Source organism: Manacus candei, unplaced genomic scaffold (genome assembly GCF_025592945.1).
Source record: "Manacus candei isolate 608988 ecotype Guabito, Panama unplaced genomic scaffold, ASM2559294v1 h1tg000002l, whole genome shotgun sequence".
In the NCBI taxonomy this organism is placed as follows: domain Eukaryota; kingdom Metazoa; phylum Chordata; class Aves; order Passeriformes; family Pipridae; genus Manacus; species Manacus candei.
The window spans coordinates 7,271,602-7,289,330 of record NW_026138050.1 but is presented as its reverse complement, the minus strand read 5'-3'; the positions used below and the strand labels follow the sequence as shown (position 1 = coordinate 7,289,330).

The 17,729-nt window shown below is 41.5% G+C and overlaps 3 protein-coding genes across 5 annotated transcripts in view; 2 read left to right on the top strand and 1 right to left on the bottom strand.

The window, feature by feature from the left end:
- Positions 1 to 212: 212 nt before the first annotated feature.
- On the bottom strand, positions 213 to 3,776 carry AIMP2 (aminoacyl tRNA synthetase complex interacting multifunctional protein 2). The gene is made up of 4 exons (XM_051782107.1): positions 3,618 to 3,776; positions 1,897 to 2,103; positions 1,167 to 1,398; positions 213 to 718 (listed from the first exon to the last, which is right to left on the bottom strand). The coding sequence occupies exons 1-4, from the start codon at positions 3,735 to 3,737 to the stop codon at positions 333 to 335; spliced, it is 945 nt and encodes a 314-aa protein (XP_051638067.1). The 5' UTR covers positions 3,738 to 3,776; the 3' UTR covers positions 213 to 332.
- A 144-nt stretch (positions 3,777 to 3,920) lies between these two features.
- Positions 3,921 to 15,490, top strand: PMS2 (PMS1 homolog 2, mismatch repair system component). The gene is made up of 16 exons (XM_051779509.1): positions 3,921 to 4,083; positions 4,317 to 4,456; positions 5,043 to 5,129; positions 5,882 to 5,984; positions 6,689 to 6,872; positions 7,355 to 7,522; positions 8,716 to 8,813; positions 9,541 to 9,640; positions 9,934 to 10,018; positions 10,411 to 10,563; positions 11,575 to 12,469; positions 13,278 to 13,445; positions 13,923 to 14,023; positions 14,118 to 14,287; positions 14,672 to 14,815; positions 15,366 to 15,490. The coding sequence occupies exons 1-15, from the start codon at positions 4,064 to 4,066 to the stop codon at positions 14,813 to 14,815; spliced, it is 2,616 nt and encodes an 871-aa protein (XP_051635469.1). The 5' UTR covers positions 3,921 to 4,063; the 3' UTR covers positions 15,366 to 15,490.
- Positions 15,491 to 15,981: 491 nt separating this feature from the next.
- Positions 15,982 to 17,729, top strand: part of LOC127467487 (radial spoke head 10 homolog B-like) — a 14,217-nt gene continuing 12,469 nt past the window's right edge. For all 3 annotated transcript variants that reach the window (XM_051779485.1, XM_051779496.1, XM_051779475.1), the window contains exons 1-2: positions 15,982 to 16,146; positions 16,781 to 17,105. In XM_051779485.1, coding sequence (XP_051635445.1) covers positions 16,816 to 17,105 — 290 coding nt within the window. In that variant the 5' untranslated portion in view covers positions 15,982 to 16,146; positions 16,781 to 16,815. The remainder of the gene's footprint in view (positions 16,147 to 16,780; positions 17,106 to 17,729) is intronic.

Genomic DNA, 17,729 nt, shown 5'->3' with positions numbered 1-17,729 from the left:
TATTTCAATGCATTTTCATTTTGCTGTCCTTGAAAGGTCTTCATCCTTCTGACTTCGTTCAGGAGGCTGTGGTCAAGAGAAAGGATTCATGTTGCACAGGAGAAAGTAAGAGCACAGCTTGTACTTACACAGGACTAATTTACATATCCTAAAATCATTTAACAAACACATGTTATGCATCAGGTACAAAAGAGGAAGGTCACACTCAAAAGGCAGCTGTAGTGTTTTTATTGACTTCAGAACATAAATACAGAGCCCAGAAAGGACTCACACACTACAGCAGGCCTGAGGTGGAACAAGATTAAAATGACACCCGTATGAGGAGCACAGGCTCACTTGAGCAGCTTCATCACAGAGCTGAAAGGTGCCAGGTTCTCACAGGACTTCATCCACTTCTGCACGTTGGCGGGGGCGGCGTTGGCGGTGCCCGTGTGCTGCAGGGCACACCAGGCCACCACGTCTGCCACCGACAGCTCGCTGCCCACCAGCCACGAGCTCCTGCCCAGGGCAGCGTTCATGGAGCGCAGCACCGCTCCCCTCTCCTTGCTGCTGCCTTCCTGCAGCTGGAAGATGGCTGTGTCCACCCAGCTGTCGATCAGCGTCGAGGTAACTGCGTTGTACTTGGGGCCAAACAGGGAAAAGAGGAAGCGAGCGATGTTCCCCTCTCCTTCGATCGGGCACATTGTTTGGATGCTGAACTTCATCTGGGGCTTTGGAACTGAAATTAACACAAGGGAAAAAAAGAGTTAAATAGAATGGCAATTCCATGAGGTATTTTACTTTTCACTGTTAACATCATGAGCCTGATGAACAATTTTCAGCCTTCCAGGATAAAGAGATCACTTCTTGAAAACTTGAGCCAAATCTCCCACTTAATTTCTATTCTAGCTACTTTATTTGTAGGAAGTGAAAAACCCAAAAATATCCTGTGGGTACAAACAACCCTGTCAATGCCATGTGCATATGAACAGCTGTAACTACAAACCAAATCTTCCTCTGTGCCATCACTGTTCACAGCCAGGAAAAGAGAGCACTACATATGTGTGCACTACATATCCACCTCGTGTCAGCACAAAGACACCAAGGCATCTGGTGGTGAGGTTTTACAGCACAAGTTTCATTTTCTCACCTACTGTAAAATATTGGTCTACAAATTTCATTCTTACCATCCTTCCAAATCAGAGTAAAGCCCAACTGATACTCGTGACGTGGCTGCTTCTTAGTCTGCTCTCCAAAGCATTTCAGGAGGTTTTCTGGCACACTTTTCACTGATGAATGTGTGTGGACAGCTGATAATATTTTGTATCGCTCACAAAGCAGACTATGTAGCACTAACAAGGACAGTGGAGGTTGGGAAGGATTTGCATTGATGACAACATCTTTCAGGGCACCATAATCCTGAATGGAAAGTAAAACATTCAGCAAAACCACATTCCAGATCATACTTGTAAGTAGTGCTTTCATTTGACACCAAAATGTACATAACCATGCATGTGTATATCAAATTGTAATGATATTCAAGTAAATCAATTCAAGTTTGGACATTTAAAACTTGTTTAAACCTTTAAACATCTTTCTTCCTCAACACATAATTCAAGGACATGGCTGAGGTAAATTCTAGTCCAATCTGAAGCCAAAGTTAAAACTCCCAGTTTAGTAACAAACAAGAAACCAGCCATTGTAATGTCAAAATTAACAGTTCTAGCTTGCAATTATATCCAAATGATCATATATAGGATTAGTACTTCTAAATGTTTCTATCTATAATCTGGATGCCCAAAATGAAATGGTAGTTGTAGGTTATCTGAGTGTCCCAGGTTTTAATGCCAGCCTTCCAGCCCTGAAAACTGAGTGTTGAGAAGGTACCTACCGATGTACCTGCCCAACCAAACTTACCTTTCCAAGCATCAAATCTAAATCTGCTCCATTTGTTGTCAAAGGAGAGAATTCATCAGTTTGAATGATATTTGTTACGTCAAAGTCAGCATCTGGGGTTTGTATCATCTTTGAGAGCCCATCCACAGCACTCTTCAGTTCATACAACCGTTTGAGAATCTCTTCCTGGCGGGACTCGAGTGCTTGAAGTGATGGGTCAACCTCTTCCTAGAGGAGAGAGAAAAACAAGGCCACATAAATGTTCACTCAGCTCAGTGTCAAAATCATCCATGGCTCACTTGACAAGAAGTTTTGAAAGACTTCAAGCACATTCAAATAACCAGAACATTGCCAATGTCACGGGCTCGCATCTCTTTTCTTTTGTCAGTATGACTGTGGTATGATGGGTTACTTAATCAATCTCTGAAATCCTCCTGCTTAACATATTTTTAAAGCATTAACTACAGCAAACTCCATAACATAGTAAAAATCAGACCACAAACACAGAACTTAAAAGCTGGCAGTGAAGTGCTGAATGAAAACTGAAAAAAGGAAGTTTAAGTTAGCTTGTCAGGTTCTCTTCAGCCCAGAAGAGCAGATGGGTAAGTTTGTGCTCAGGCTGCCAAACAAGGAAACTTTTGACAATTCAGGCAGTTAATAAAAGTAAAAAACTCTGAATGGTGTATTGTATGAAATCACTTTATGTAGTCATTCTTTGTTTCAGAGAATATAGAGAAAAAAAGACCACGGGCTTTGTTACATATCAATACCAATACAGCTTATTGTTATCTCAATTACATTAGAAGCCTCTTACCTTACAACCTCCTTTAAAAGATGAAAAATGTATTCCTGTGGGAGGTTTTAAGTCTACAAACTTAGATTAACGTTCAAGAAAAATCTTTATATAATCCATTTCTAAGTGTCCTGAATAAGGATTATGAAACCCAACCTATAATGCAAACTACTACTTTCAGCCTAACAGATAGAGAGCAAATATGGTATCCAAGTAGAATCTTTATACCCACTTAACACAACAGTCTCAAAGACAGGATAAGGAAAGACCTCTTAAGTGACCATTATTTAACTAGTACACAATTTCCTGAAGTAAAAACCACTCTGAGAGGAGACAGGTAGGTAATAGTTTGCCGTTGGAATGGGAAGGCATCTTAGTAATCGTTCCTGTGAAGTTCTGCCCAAGTCTGCTCGTGCTCGGTATCTCCACCCTGGGGAGGGCACAGCAAGTCCTCACTGAAAACATGTGATGCCATCGAGCTAAAACCGGGCACGAGCGGCCTGGGAGAATTCAGAGCATTGCTGGCACTGGAGAGAGGCTGTGATCAGCTAGACCGATGTATGGCAGGATTTCGCATGTTTTCCTTATTTAAGAAAGAAGCAGTTGAAACTCGAAATGGAGGGTGTGGAGCCGGGTGAAGGAACGGGGCAGAGCCAGCGGAGCGATGATGCAGCAGAGGGAGGAGGCCGGACCGCCGGGCGGGCAGGGAGCAGGGCACGGCCATCGGGCACAGAAACCCAGACGGGGACACGAGAGCCCAGAAAAGCCGAGCTGACAACCACCGAAAGCTTTAAAAACATTACAGAGAAGCTCCTGAAATCGCTGAGCTTATTTAACCCCGGGACGAGTCGCTGGCGGCGGGGAGCCGGCGCCGCAGGGCCGAGCAGCGCGGGCCGCGGCCCGAGCACGTCCTTCCACGCGTCCCCCCCGGCGCTCCCCCGCTCGTTACCTGCGGGGCGGCGGTGCCGGGGGCGCGGTGCAGGTTGGGCAGGCGGTACATGCAGGTGGGCAGGTGCCCCGGCGGCAGCTCCGCGCTGTGCAGCGGCCGCACCGCGTACATCGTGCGCATGGCGGCCCCCGCCCGCCCCGCGCCCGCGCGCCCGCCGCCGGCCCGCCCACCTCTGCGCCCATTGGACCGTAAGGGACGGCACCGCCTTACTGACACGCGCGGCGACCAATAGAACGCCGGTTCTCCCCCACGCCTTCCCACCATTGGCCAGCGTGGCGGGGCTGAGCGGGTCCCCACAGGGCGGCGGGCGGGGCTGAGCCCGCGGGGTCGCGGAGTGGGGCCCTGTGGGGCAGGTGGGCGGTGATCCGGCAGGGACGGAGCCTGAGGGGAGCGAGTCCCGTCCCGTCCCGTCCCGTCCCGTCCCGTCCCGTCCCGTCGGGATCCCGATGGAGGCGGCTGAGCTCTGGTGAGTGCCTATCCCGGGCCCTGCCTCGGAACCCCCCGCCCGGGCCACTTCTGTCCCCTCACGGCAGCCGCGCTCCCCGCACGGTTCCGCCCCCCCGGTTCCCGCCTCCCCTCGCTCGGGGAAGCCTGAGGGGGTTTGGGTGCGGCCCCCCCGGGTAGCGGTGTTTGCCCTCCCCGCTCCCCTCGCCCGAGGCACCAGTACTTCACCGCCGTGTGTTCCCGTCCCTCTCCCAGCCCGCCGCCCGCCGGAGCCATCCGGCCCATCGACCGCAAGTCTGTCCATCGGATCTGCTCGGGACAGGTGGTGCTGAACCTCGGCACTGCCGTCAAAGAGCTGGTGGAGAACAGCCTGGATGCCGGAGCGACCAATATCGGTAACTCTTCATCGAATTTCAAAATTTTTCATAGGCTTCTAAAGTACGTCTTTTTCCTCAAAGCAGAGTGTGTGTGTTAGCAAATCTGGGCAAATACTGTGCGGGCCAAGCGTGTTTGCAGTGATTTTACGGGTCAGATTAATAAGACATTTTGATTCCCCATATTCAGCTGCATTCCTAGAATCACGTGAGTTTGTGTTATTTAACTTGTAAGCCCCCTTGGCCACTCGGTCAGGTGTGTGGCCTGTGCAGCAGCGGTGATCAGACTCTGCCAGCCTTGGGCTCGCACAGGGTTAAGGCAGGGCTGCAGTTTCCAGAGCTCCCAGGATGGTGGCTGGGATAACTGGGAAAACTTCTGTTCTGGCAGAAGTTCAGTGAAGCCGAATACCTGCAAGTACAGGCTGGTTTGCACTACATTGCCCTAGCTTTTGTCAGCTGTCAGGATTATTTTTTTTATTGTTATTATTATTGTTCAAATTTGACATGAAAAACTGTTATTTGATAAATTTACTTCAGGTACAGAATTTATACTGAATACCATGTGTAAACATACCGAATTAAAATACTCTATGACTCAATTTTGTAGATATAAAACTTAAAGATCATGGAGCAGAACTGATAGAGGTCTCGGATAATGGAGATGGAGTGGAAGAGGAAAACTTTGAAGGCTTGAGTAAGTTAAAATTTTTTTATAATTTATATTTGGACAGTTTGAAAGCAAATTTCAGTAAGAAAGCATCTTTTTCAAAACAAATTTCCAAAGTTTAATCTTATTTAATGGATAGTTGGCTTTTATATAATGCGTGTGTGACCTGCAAGGCTTGAGCAAAACTAGACTGGACTTCTATAGTCCTCTTGTGGTTATAGTTCTTGTAGCTCAGAAATAGTCTCTGGTTTGATTGCTTTTTTAAATGGCACAAATAACAGAAATAATCACAGAGGAGGAAATCTTATAAATGTTCATTTAGATTAATTCGTGTTGAATCATCAGTCATTGTTGAAGGAGTTGAGCTTGATGGAAGTGACTGCCTTGGAGTGGTGAATTATGAACTGGAGTTTCTGCTGGAGGTGAACTGACATTGTGTTGGTTGTCAGATTTTGCATTTGCTAGTTTTAAACTGCACAGAGTGGAAGCAGAGGCAATACTGTGTGATGAATGTAACTAGCCACTGCAACAGAAATCATATTTCTTTCTTCATGTAACAACTGGGCTGTGAGGATGGCATAACAGGTATATCTGAGGATTTTAAAGAGATCTTGTTTATAGCAAAAAGAGAAAGGAAGCAGTATTTTGTCTTTAATCATTATGTAAAATACAGTGAATAATACAGAAGATTTTTTGCTTCTTGACATGGATGCAAAAGTTGCTTGCATAGACCAGTGTCACTTTGAAATGAGATATCTATTTGAAATATCCTTTTCCAGCTCTGAAACATCATACATCAAAGATACAAGATTTTTCTGATCTGATGCATGTTGAAACATTTGGGTTTCGAGGTGAAGCTTTGAGTTCACTGTGTGCACTAAGGTAATTATTATTATTATTATTTACTGTTAGTAGAAAGTTACTATATATACAAAAACAACAAAACTCACCTTTTAGGTTTACTGATATTGATAAAACGAGGCTTTGGAAACTTCCAGTTCTTTAGTGTTAGGTCAATTTTGAGCAGTAAGTTGCATGACATCCTGAGTTCTTTCCAACCAAAATTATTCTGTGATTCTCAGCATCTGAAATTACTCTATGATTCTAAGCACCTAACTAGTCATTTTATGTACAAAATGTAAGTATGCAGGTCTTTACAGGACGGATCTGTGTACTTGCATGAGTGTTTGATCCTCTGATGTAAAGCTCTGTCGTATCTAAGTGCTGTTTGCTCTCTGTGACTCATTAAAACTGTACTTAAATTCCTCTCAGACCAACTATACCTTTTAAATCAGTTTTTGTCCACAGTCCTGTGCATGGAGAATATCCTGCTGGTATCTATCAAAACCAGACTTTAACTTTGCTTTTTATAAGAGAGGATACATTTCATATGAAAGGAATACAAATAAAAATGTTTGTGTGGTAGCAAGGAAAACATTCCACTACTCTGAAGAGCATGTTTTTAGTTGCATGTGTTAGTTTTCATTGAATGAATAGTATTGCTGTGGTTTCTATGCCTGATTGTCATGAGGAACAGATAACACAGTGCTCAGTGAGTGATTCTGTTGCCTCTTCCCTTCCATTAGTGATGTCACCATTTTCACCCGTCACAAGGCAGCAAAGGTTGGGACTCGTTTGGTGTTTGATCACAATGGTAAAATGACTCAGAGAACTCCCGTGCCCCGCCAGCAAGGCACAACTGTGAGTGTGCAGCAGCTGTTCTACACCCTACCTGTGAGGCATAAAGAGTTCCAGAGAAACATTAAAAAGGTATGGTCAGAAATTCTGAACCCAAAGGAGTGTCACACCCCAGAATTTATTTCCTGCTGAATGACATTCAGTTCTCTGCAGAATACATTGATTATGTCTGAGTATTTCATGCCTGTCTTAAATCTGAATCAAATAAGAAAAGAGTCTCCTTGTCTGCTTTTCTCTCCTGTTTGTCAGTAACTGGGCTTAGAGATGCATTCAAAATTTTCAGATTTTGAAATGATCCATATCATCATCACTTCTGTGTATTTCAAAATCAGAGACTGCTGTGTTGTGGCTAAATATCAGTCTTGTAAACTTGCTGTTTGGTTTTTAAAGCATTATTTTTCACATATATATATATTTAAATTTACTTTGTAAAGATTTTAAAAATTATCAAACTCACCCCCCCTTTTTGTGTTACCTGAATGCTTTGTTTATGCATCTGTGCTTTAAAAAGAGACATTTCATATAAATATGACTCTTCTGTTTTTCTCTGATAGGAATATGCAAAAATGGTGCAGCTGTTGCAGGCGTACTGTATTGGTTCCAAAGGAGTGAGGATTAACTGCACTAATCAAGTTGGCCAAGGGAGAAAAAGCTGTGTGATATCCACTGCTGGAAGTCCTAGTTTAAAGGAAAACATTGGAGCAGTGTTTGGACAAAAACAGGTATCAGTTTTGTCATTGAAAAGAGAGACAATGTAGCTGTATAGAGAGATTTGTATTATCTAATAAGCCGAGGGTTGTGGGAACCCTTTAAAACCGGGAGAGGTTGAAGCAAGTGTTGATTTGTAGCGAACCCTACAGGTTGAAAAAGGAGAAACATCGCAGCCTCCACAGATTCTCCTGGATTCCAGAGTCTGCTCAGAGATGTTTTGATGGAAGAGAATGATTTAGGAGATGGGGTTACTGCTTAATATCTCTCTGAAGCCAATTTTAAGAGCTGTTGTGCCAGCAGATGGTCTGTAGGTCACAAGAACAAGCAATTTAAAAAATCCTAAAAATGGTGTAGACTTTGATGCCTTCTAGGTAATAGCTATAAAAATAATTGTTATCCTCTAGATGAAAGCAAAGATGAAAAAGAGCTTAAAAACATCCTTCCCACAACTGTATATTACAACCCTCAGAAATACTGAGTGGTTGACAGCTGCTGGTTGTTGACAAGCACTTTTTCCCTCCACAAGTGCCCATGCAGAGCTTTCAAAGCCTGTTCATGCTGGGGCTGAAAGATGAGATGGAAGATGTAACTTTGTCTTGCCACATGGCAACAAACATAGCTGAAAATTGAGTGTTATCTGAGTGGAATGTTTAGCTTATAGCCTGCTTTTATAGTACCAAATACTTAATTTAAAATCAGTAGAAGGTGCTCTAATGACAGAAAAATCGTAGTGGCATGACTGGGAAAATGTTTGTGGTAAACAAAGCTATTCTTAGGGAGCTTGTGATTCAAATAATACATATTTTCTAATAGTTTAATTGTTCTTTCAAAATAACCTTCTGTTACTGTTTTTGCTCTGTCTTTTTTCGTAAAACATGATTAGATCATATGTGTGGAGCTGGAGAGTCCAAACTGTCAATCATTTTGTTGTTCTGACTGTGTACATTTTAAAGCCAGGGTCTGGGAAGGAACTGAGGCCAAGGTTGTGATATCAGAGGATGAGAACAGCTGTTCATTCAGGCATTGTTCTCTTTCTCAGTGAGCAGTGCAACTGTCCTCTAGTAGGTTTGGGTATTTTAAGTGTTTGATTTGGTCAGCAAAACCCCACCATTTTATCAAATAAATTTTAAGGCTAATAAGTAACAACAAAATAGAAGGGAAAATCTGTGCAGATTAGATGTTTCAGCTCTTTTTTTTTTTTAAGTTGCAGAGCCTTATTCCTTTTGTTCAACTCCCTCCTAGTGAAGCTGTTTGTGAAGAATATGGACTCAACACTGCTGACATGCCACCAAATCTGTACAGGTAATTAGGAAAGTACAACCCACTGTTGCTGGTGACATTTTACCATAAACTAATATTAAAAAAAAAAAAAAGTGTGGTGGTCAATAGTATTAAAGTAACTAGGAAGAGCATAGTAAATACTGGTGTACAGTTTGGAAAGACCATCACTTGATTTAAAAAGGTAGTTCATGACCAAGGTGTTGGGAAGAACAAAACTGCTATTCCTTATGTCCTAATTAGTTCTATATTACTTCAGTCTCCTGAATGCCAGCTGTGTCAGTGCTCTGAGTAATTGGATGTGGATGAATTGTATCTGTGTTTATGCTTGTGTTTCTTCAGTGGCATTACTGAGAAATGGTATGAGATGAATGTGCATCAGTTTGTGGAAGCAAATTACCCTTTACTTTCTTGAAGTGTACTTTCTTTATCTCTCACTATACCTGAGATTGGGCAGATACTGATGCATCTGTCTGCCAATGACAGTTCACAGCTGACCTCTCTTCTGCTCTCAGAGCAGGAAAATTACAAATGCTACTTTTTATGAAACCAGAGCAAGCTACTTTTCAATTGTCTGATGCCTTTTTGGAGTTGAACAATTAGCCTTTGTCAGATAAGGAATTGGGAGAGGAAATACTTTACATATATTTCCTGATGCTGTGTAATAGTGTTTCTCTAAGGCCCTTCTAATACTTTTCTTTTACTTTTCTCCTCCATTTTACCTGACCCTTATATGATTGTTATCCAACAGGATCACAGGCTTCATTTCTCGCTGTGATCACGGGGTTGGAAGGAGTACAACAGACAGACAGTTTTTCTTTATCAACCAACGCCCCTGTGACCCAGCAAAGGTGAGGGTTTCATTTTCCCAGCATTACCATCACTAACTGGTTCAATTTGCTCTGAAAACCTCAGGATTTCAGCATGCTATATGAGTAGCTCATATATGTGTTTGTGTCTTGATGGTGCAAGTTCCTGTGTCTCAGGTTTTTGTTGTCATTGTGTCCGTTTGTCCAAACCAAAGCTCAATCACACAATATAAGATTTAGAGCATTAATTGTTCTGAAGAGACTTAAATAACATATACTGGTGGGAAATAGATGATAATAGTATTGAAGGTTTTGGTTTTTCATCTTTTCTGCAGGTTGTCAAGATTGTGAATGAAGTTTATCACTTACACAATAAACACCAGTACCCATTTGTTGTCCTTAACATTGGGGTAGATTCTGGTAAGTTATGAATAGTTTTCCTTAATTTCAATAACTTTATTATTCAATGAAGTTTTTATTTAGAGAATTTTGTAGCTTTCATCTGCATGACTTCCTGCACTTTGGGGATTTTTTATCCACAGTTGGTGAGGGAGTGATAGGGTGTAGCAGTGGTTCCACTATTTTCCCCCTCCTCTTTTTCTATACTCAAAAGTAACTTCTTATCATAAAAAATGAAGAAAATGCAATCTTAAAGTTAGCCTAAGTACAAGAAAACTTGTATCATGTTTTTGTTTGCTGGAATGTTGAGACAGTTGCAGACAAAACAGCAAACAAAACAGAAGATAATTCTTTCCAGTAATATTTCATTTTATTTGTTAAGTGGTTATTTTTCCTTTTTTTTTTTTTTCCAGAGTGTGTTGACATTAATGTAACTCCCGACAAAAGGCAAATTTTACTTCAGGAGGAGAAGTTTTTATTAGCAATTCTAAAAACTTCTCTGATGCAAATGTTTGGTAGTGATGTTAACAAACTGAATGTCAATCAGAAGCTTCTGGACATTGCAGGTAGGACAGTGTGGAAGTTTTGTGTGTTATATATGGTAGAGAATTGAAGATGGAAATATGTGGTTTTAAAAACTCAAAGAATACATGAAAAAAGTTAATAAATAAATAAAAATAAAGGAGAACCCTAAGTTATTAAGTGATTGTTAGGGAAATGACACATGAAAGCACAGCATGATTTACAGTCAACTTTGTGAGAAAAAAATTAACACAAAATTAATTGATAATGCTTGAAAGATTTCTCCCAAGATATTGGAAGAGATCTGTGTTTCCTTTACTTAAATGTCCTTGAGAAAGAATAGTTAAGGGTTCATAAATAAAATCTGAAAATTGAGTATGAGTTTATTGGATTTTAACTTAGATTCTTTCATGATATCTAAGAAAGTGATGATTCTCTTGTGACTGTACAGTCTTTCAAAATTGCTTTTCTGTGTTAACACCACCTCATCCTCCTCCTTTCATTCAACAGAACCCCTTCTAATTTTCTTTTTTACTGATGTATAGAATCAGTTTTAGCCTGATTCTTACTGTTATTTTAAATTAATCTTTAGTAAAATACATGTTGGAGTGACAGTTTGCGAGGTTGAAGTCCTGTAATAACCTGCAGATCCCATATTACAAGTGCCTATTGTGTCAGCTCCCTAACACTTTGCCAATGGAATTTTATAATGACCATTAAAGTGTAAGAGCAATTCACTTTTCATTGTCACTCAGTCATTGAACTCCTTTGATAATATAAATAAATGTGCTGATGGGACTGATTGCTGTTCCAGTTTAAAAGAAGACTATAAATTCATTCTCACTAGTGCCATTAAGTGTCTCCAAGATGTAGCTGCTTTTCTGTTTGATATTAATGCATTTCAGCCCCATACTCATTGTCTGAAGCTTAAGGGCTCCTTTGAGCAGTTTGCTATTTTTCTACCTCTTCTCATTCCCTTTACTAAAGCACATCATTTAATTCATGTTTCCAGCTAACTTAAAATCTTGAAATATTCCTTATTCTGATTTTATCAGGCAATTTGAAGAAGACACTTCCTGAAGAGACAGAAAAACCTCAGGTAGAAATGCTGTCTGACTCTGAGACTGAAAGTCCAAGCAGTGAAGGCAAAAGAACAATGACTCTTGCTGGATTAAGGGAGTCCTTCTCACTCCATCAAACACCAGAGGGTAATTTTCGAAGCCCTAAAAAGGTAAAACAGCAGCACAGTTCCCCCAGACAAAAGTTACTTGATACCACTGTGAGTACTGGAAAGACTCAAAAAGCTGTGTTCACTAAGGAGCCTGGGGGTTGTCATAAGATGGACTCAAAGGTGTCAATTCTGAGCAAATACTTGAGAAAATTAGAAGATAACTCAGATTCTGGATTCTGTAGCATTTCTGAGTCAGATGCTGGATGTAGTCCACCAGAGGCTGGGAGCTGCATCAAGAGTGAAAGTGCAATTAATTCTGAAGAAGAATTCTGTAGCACAGAAGAACAACTTCAAAGTGAATGTCTTAAAACTGCTGGATGCAGTAAGAAATCATTGGACTGGGATGGTCAGGTCTTGGGCACTGAACCTAAGTCAGATCAAGAGAACGACAGGACTGAGCAAAGTAAGTTCTCTCAAGAAGCCAATAGTTCCTCTCCAAGAGGAAAACGTTTTAAAAGCAGAAACTTTAAAAGCAAAGCAGAGGATTTGGAGGCAGGTAAATACCCTGAAGTGAAGAACACTTCTGCTGATGTACTGGTGGAAGTTAAAAAGAAAATTGTGCCTCTTGAATTCTCCATGAAGGTTTTGGCAGAAAAGGTCAAAAAGGTAATACAGCAGCAACAGAAAAGGACAGAAACAGAAAATTACAGAAGATTTAAAGCAAAAATTAGTCCTGGGGATAATAAAGTAGCAGAAGATGAATTAAGAAAAGAAATCAGGTATTTCCACTTTCTTGACACATTTTGTTCATCAATTAATAAAATGAGTTAAGGAAAAATGTTAATTCTGTCTTTGGGGGTGGGCAGGGGGCTTGCAGGTACCTGTTAGCTTTGGGTCTGTGTTTTATTAAATGTCATTAAAATGTCTATTTGATGAGTTATTTTACTGACAGAGCAGCTATTTGAACTAAGTGCAAACAGAATGTGGAAAAGGCACTAAAAAGGCCACAAACATTATAGATTTGGCTTAGTTCAGCCTTGTAAACTGCAGTGCAGTCAGAGAAATACCAAATTTCATGACAGATTAGAACAATCTGAAAAGACTGTACAGCTCATATTCCTTCCTCGTGTGAATGTGAAATGTGGTAAGATATGGCTGGAAAAATAAGTTACATTCAGATGGTCACTGGACAGTAAAAGTCTGTGATTTGTTAATATTTGGATTTGAAGAATGTCACAGGAAAGTCTTGTAACTGTGAAAAGGAGGCAGATTAAGGCAACTGCCTTCAAAACCATGATGCCATCTTCAGTATTGTTCACTTGGACTATTGCTGTACTGCCTGTTTCTAATTTTGTTATCACAAATGGGAGAATCCTGAATGAGTCCTGTCTTAATGATGGATTGTGTTCTGCCAGATATGGCCTCATCAGTCAGTGGCAGATCCCAGATAACTCTACTTTTCCACATTTATATCCCACTTAAATGTGATTTTTTTTTTTAATGTGAAGTGTGTTCTGCACAAGTTTTACAGTTTAACATGAAAACTGAAGAGGTGTAATTTATAATCTCTATGTTTTTTGTATACAGTAAAGAAATGTTTGCAAAAATGGAAATCATTGGCCAGTTCAATTTAGGGTTTATAATAACAAAGTTGAATTCTGATCTTTTCATAATTGACCAACACGCTACTGATGAGAAATACAACTTTGAGATGTTGCAACAACACACTGTCCTCCAAGGTCAGAAGCTGATAGTGTAAGTATTTCCAGTGTTATAACAATAACATTTTCTAAGCTTAATTCAGTGTTTCAGAAGGATAACTGATTATGCAGCATTTCACACGTTCAGAACACTTGAGACTAAAGTTGGTTTTGTATTCAGTGTTTCAAAGAGTCAACCCTCACATGAAAAATAAATTCCCTGGATGCAGCTGTAGTTGTGCAGCAAGGAAGGGTCAGAGATCTCCCCGTGCCTTAAATGGCAACCCACAGTTTGTTAAGCATCCAGTGAGGATATTGGAGACTGTTCCTGCACAAGGAATGCTGGCAATGGACTTAATTCTCTTGAGTAACACTTGGAAGTAACTGTTCAGTAGTGAGATTTTTTTTTTTAACAAAGCAGAGGGAAATGTTTCAATAGAGAGCTCTGTATTAGTATCTCTAGATTGCTTCTGAAGCCTAAGTGCTCTGCACTGTGTACCTATGTAATACTATCTTTTTCTCTCTCTTTCAGGCCTCAAAATCTCAATTTAACAGCAGTAAATGAAACTGTATTGATTGAAAACCTGGAAATATTCAAAAAAAATGGGTTTGATTTTGTCATAGATGAAAATGGTGAGTTTGGACCAGTTTTAAAGTAGTTTTTCTCTCAAGAAAAAGTAATTTCCTGTATTGCTCTGTATCTTTATTATCATTGCAAATCTTTCAGCTCCTGTAACTCAAAGAGTTAAATTGGTATCGTTGCCAACAAGCAAAAACTGGATTTTTGGTCCCCAAGACATCGATGAGCTGATCTTCATGTTGAGTGACTGCCCTGGAGTCATGTGCAGGCCCTCCAGGGTCAGACAGATGTTTGCTTCTCGAGCTTGCAGAAAGTCTGTAAGTACTGCAATTGATGCTTGGTTTCAAATAAATGCCAGATTTTCTGATGTGTTATAGGTGGCTCTCTCTGTATATGCATTGCAGGGCAAGTTTATTTACTGTTGAGTGTCAACAGCTGATATCCTTTGTTCTGTTCCTCATGTTTTTATCTAGTGGAACTTGGGAAACATCTCTGGTAGTTTTTTATTGTGTTCCAAACTAGTGCAGTTATGAACACTGTGTTAGGTATGTTTTGTCTCCTGATCCTCCAGTAGGTTTGTTTGCTTTAAATGCCTCGCACGGACCTTACTCACTGTGGTAGCTGAAGTACTGCTCTGGTGTGTGTCAGTTGTCAGTATGGAGGAAGGAAATAATAATTTATTCTTTCTCCTTTCCTTGCAGGTGATGATTGGAACTGCACTGAATGTGCAGGAAATGAGAAAACTGATCACCCATATGGGTGAGATTGAGCATCCCTGGAACTGCCCCCATGGAAGGCCTACTATGAGACACATAGTCAGTTTAGACATGATTTCACCAGAATAAGTCAGTTCCTGCTTATTAACATTGTTAATTTTAATTCTTGGTGGTATTTTGAGCTTTTACCGTGACTCTTTTTTATTTTAAGTAAAAGGATTTTAGCCAGTTTTCAAAGTTGGAAACAATAGCACTTGAAGGCATTCACAGGGTTTCATTGTTATTCCTCTCAAGTCAGCAATGCTGGAACTCATGTGTAAATAACTTTTACTGAAGTTTACTTATGTGTATTACTTATTTGTGCAGCAATCAAAACTTTCATAAAATAAATATAGATGTTTATATATAAAGATCATGAGTAGGTGAACCTCATTTACAGCAAATACACTGATTCTTAAAATCAAGTGGAATGTGAATTTAAGTCTCTAGTAATGCCATAGAACAAATACTAACTCCTCTGTGTTTATACATCCTGCATATGATAATTTTAAAGCAAATGGAAGTGATACAGAAGATAAAGTACTTTTTTTTACTTATACTAAAGCTGGGTTTCATTAGATAATTACCTCAAGCATAAATATTGCACTTAATGATTAACTTACTGGTGTCTGTGTTTCAGGCTTGAATAGAATAATTCATCTGGCATATTTACTTTTAATTAGACTTGTTCTCTTCCATATTCCAAACTTGTTTATCAAGAAGAGGAATCCCTTTTCTGACAGTGAATGCAAAATTGCCAATAAGGTCAGTCCGAATTCTGGAAATTTCGACCAGAATCAAAATAGTTACTTTGAATCCGAAACCATTAAAACAAGATGGCTAAGCTCTCCCACGTCTGTAGGACCAAGATTTGCCCTAAGAAATCCACGTGTTTATGGGTTATGTTCCCTTCGCCCCTCCCTTTGCCGTGGCCGTGATGCTGCTGATGTTCCTCCCGTGCTCGGAGCCGCCCGTGGCCGATCGTGCACACTGTGTGTGCCTGCCCAGGCCGCGCGGGTGGGCCGAGTGCCGTCAGTAAATCGTGGATGTTGGTGCGGAGCCGCAGCTCCCAGCCCGGCCCGCAGTTCCCAGTCCTGCCCGCAGCTCCCGGCCCGGCCCGCGGTGTGTTAACCCCGCCGTTGTTATGGGCACGGCAGCGCCGCCGCACTGCGCCTGCGCGGGGCCTGAGGGCCGGCGGGGGCCGTGAGGGGTCGGGGCACTGCGGGGCGGCGGGGGCCGAGGGGGGGACAGGGCTGCGGCACCGGCTGCACCCGCGGCCCTCGGGACGGGCTCGGCACCAGGGCATCCCTCGGGAAAAGCTCGGCACCGGGCCGCCCCTCGGAAGGGCTCAGCCCCGGCCGCCCCCGGACTCCCGCGCTCCCACTCGTGCCCCCCGCGCAGGTCCCGGCGCTGCCTCAGGGGTGAGGACGCGGCGGTGGCCGAGGCTGCCCCTGCCGGCCCTCGCCACACGGGGATTGGGTTCTTGCGCTGCTTTCACTCGGTGAAATGAGTGCGAGTTGTTATTGCAGCTGCTCAAGCAGTGCTGTAACCTTCAATTAGCTCTTAACCGGCGAAATAACTACAGCATACAGTGGTTGCGCTGTATGGTGGTTCAGTCTGCAACTCGTAACCTAGGAGGCAAGTTAAATCAATAGTATCAGTGCAGCTGTGACTTTCAAACTTGCCAAACTCATATCTTTCAACTTTTCTGCATAATTAAATCTAGACACCTAAAAATGGAGTAAAGATGGAGAGACCTCCATGTAGCAAAATTAAGTCTACTGACACCGCTTCCATCAGGATGGTTTTGATGGATGACTTGGAGGTAATTCCCAGGCAGTGCTCCCTGTTAACCCTGTGCCTGCCTGCCACACGGTGACACCACTGCCTTGAGGAACTGCTGTGACAGAAATAAATTAAATGTATGCACGTATAATAATTACAGAAAGATTGATAATTTTTTGTGTAGTTAGCTGTGTTTTGTGGGGGGTTTTACCAGCTCGTTTTTAGGGTAAAAAAATTTGCATCAGATAGAAGTAAATTTTCATTTTTCAGAAGGAAAATACACACGTTGAGACAATTCAGCAGCTATGCCAAAGGGCAAGAAGAAAGATGTCAAGAAAAAAGATGTCAAGAAGAAAGACAGTAAGACAGCAGACAGTGAGGAGGCGGAAGAATCTGTACATACTCCTGATCCTGCACAAGATACTACAGCTGAGAGTGGTTTAACAGGGCTGCCAGATTTGCAGAGTGATTCAGTGAACGCTGTGGGAGAAACTCAGGCAACTCCAGAGATCCCAGAGGAGGAAGAGGAACCTCCAGTCCAACCTGTTCCTCAGTACCGTGAGGAGCCTATTCTTGCTCAAATTATTGTAAAAAGGTATGTATGCTTGTTACAAATACAGCAGTGAAGTCAAGAATTCTCATTTAAGTATCTCTGCTGTACCCAGGGTCATACAAACACAGGTTTGACTCTTGATTTGAGGCAGAGAATTGGGTTATTCACACCTAGTGGCAGTGACACCTTATGAGACATACATGTAGAATTCTGCTGCCTTCAGAAGGATGCTCTTTTAGCTTGTCCGTTTTTGGCAAAGTTTTGTTTAAATATGCAGACAATTGGTGAAGAAACTATAGTTATATCATGTCATGTTTAGATGTTGCTGCCTTTTACTGTTTAGGGCTGCTCATATCCCTTAGGAATATCTCAAACTGGAGAAGCAGGTGAATGGCAATGTTGACAAAATCCTTTAGTATTTCAAGAGGACTGTATGTAATGTTTCACATACCAACATTCCTGGTTGTAAGCTAGTAAAGGCTACTAATGTGATATTTTTTCTTAATTGAAAGAAATATGGGTCTGAGGCAACACAACAGTTATGTGAAATATTGCAAGGAAGGTTCAAAAGAGTAGAAATTTTCTGGTTCAATTTTCTATGCAAGACACAACAGCTGACCTTTGTGTAGACCGTGGTAAATCAAAAATCATTTATTTTTATTCATT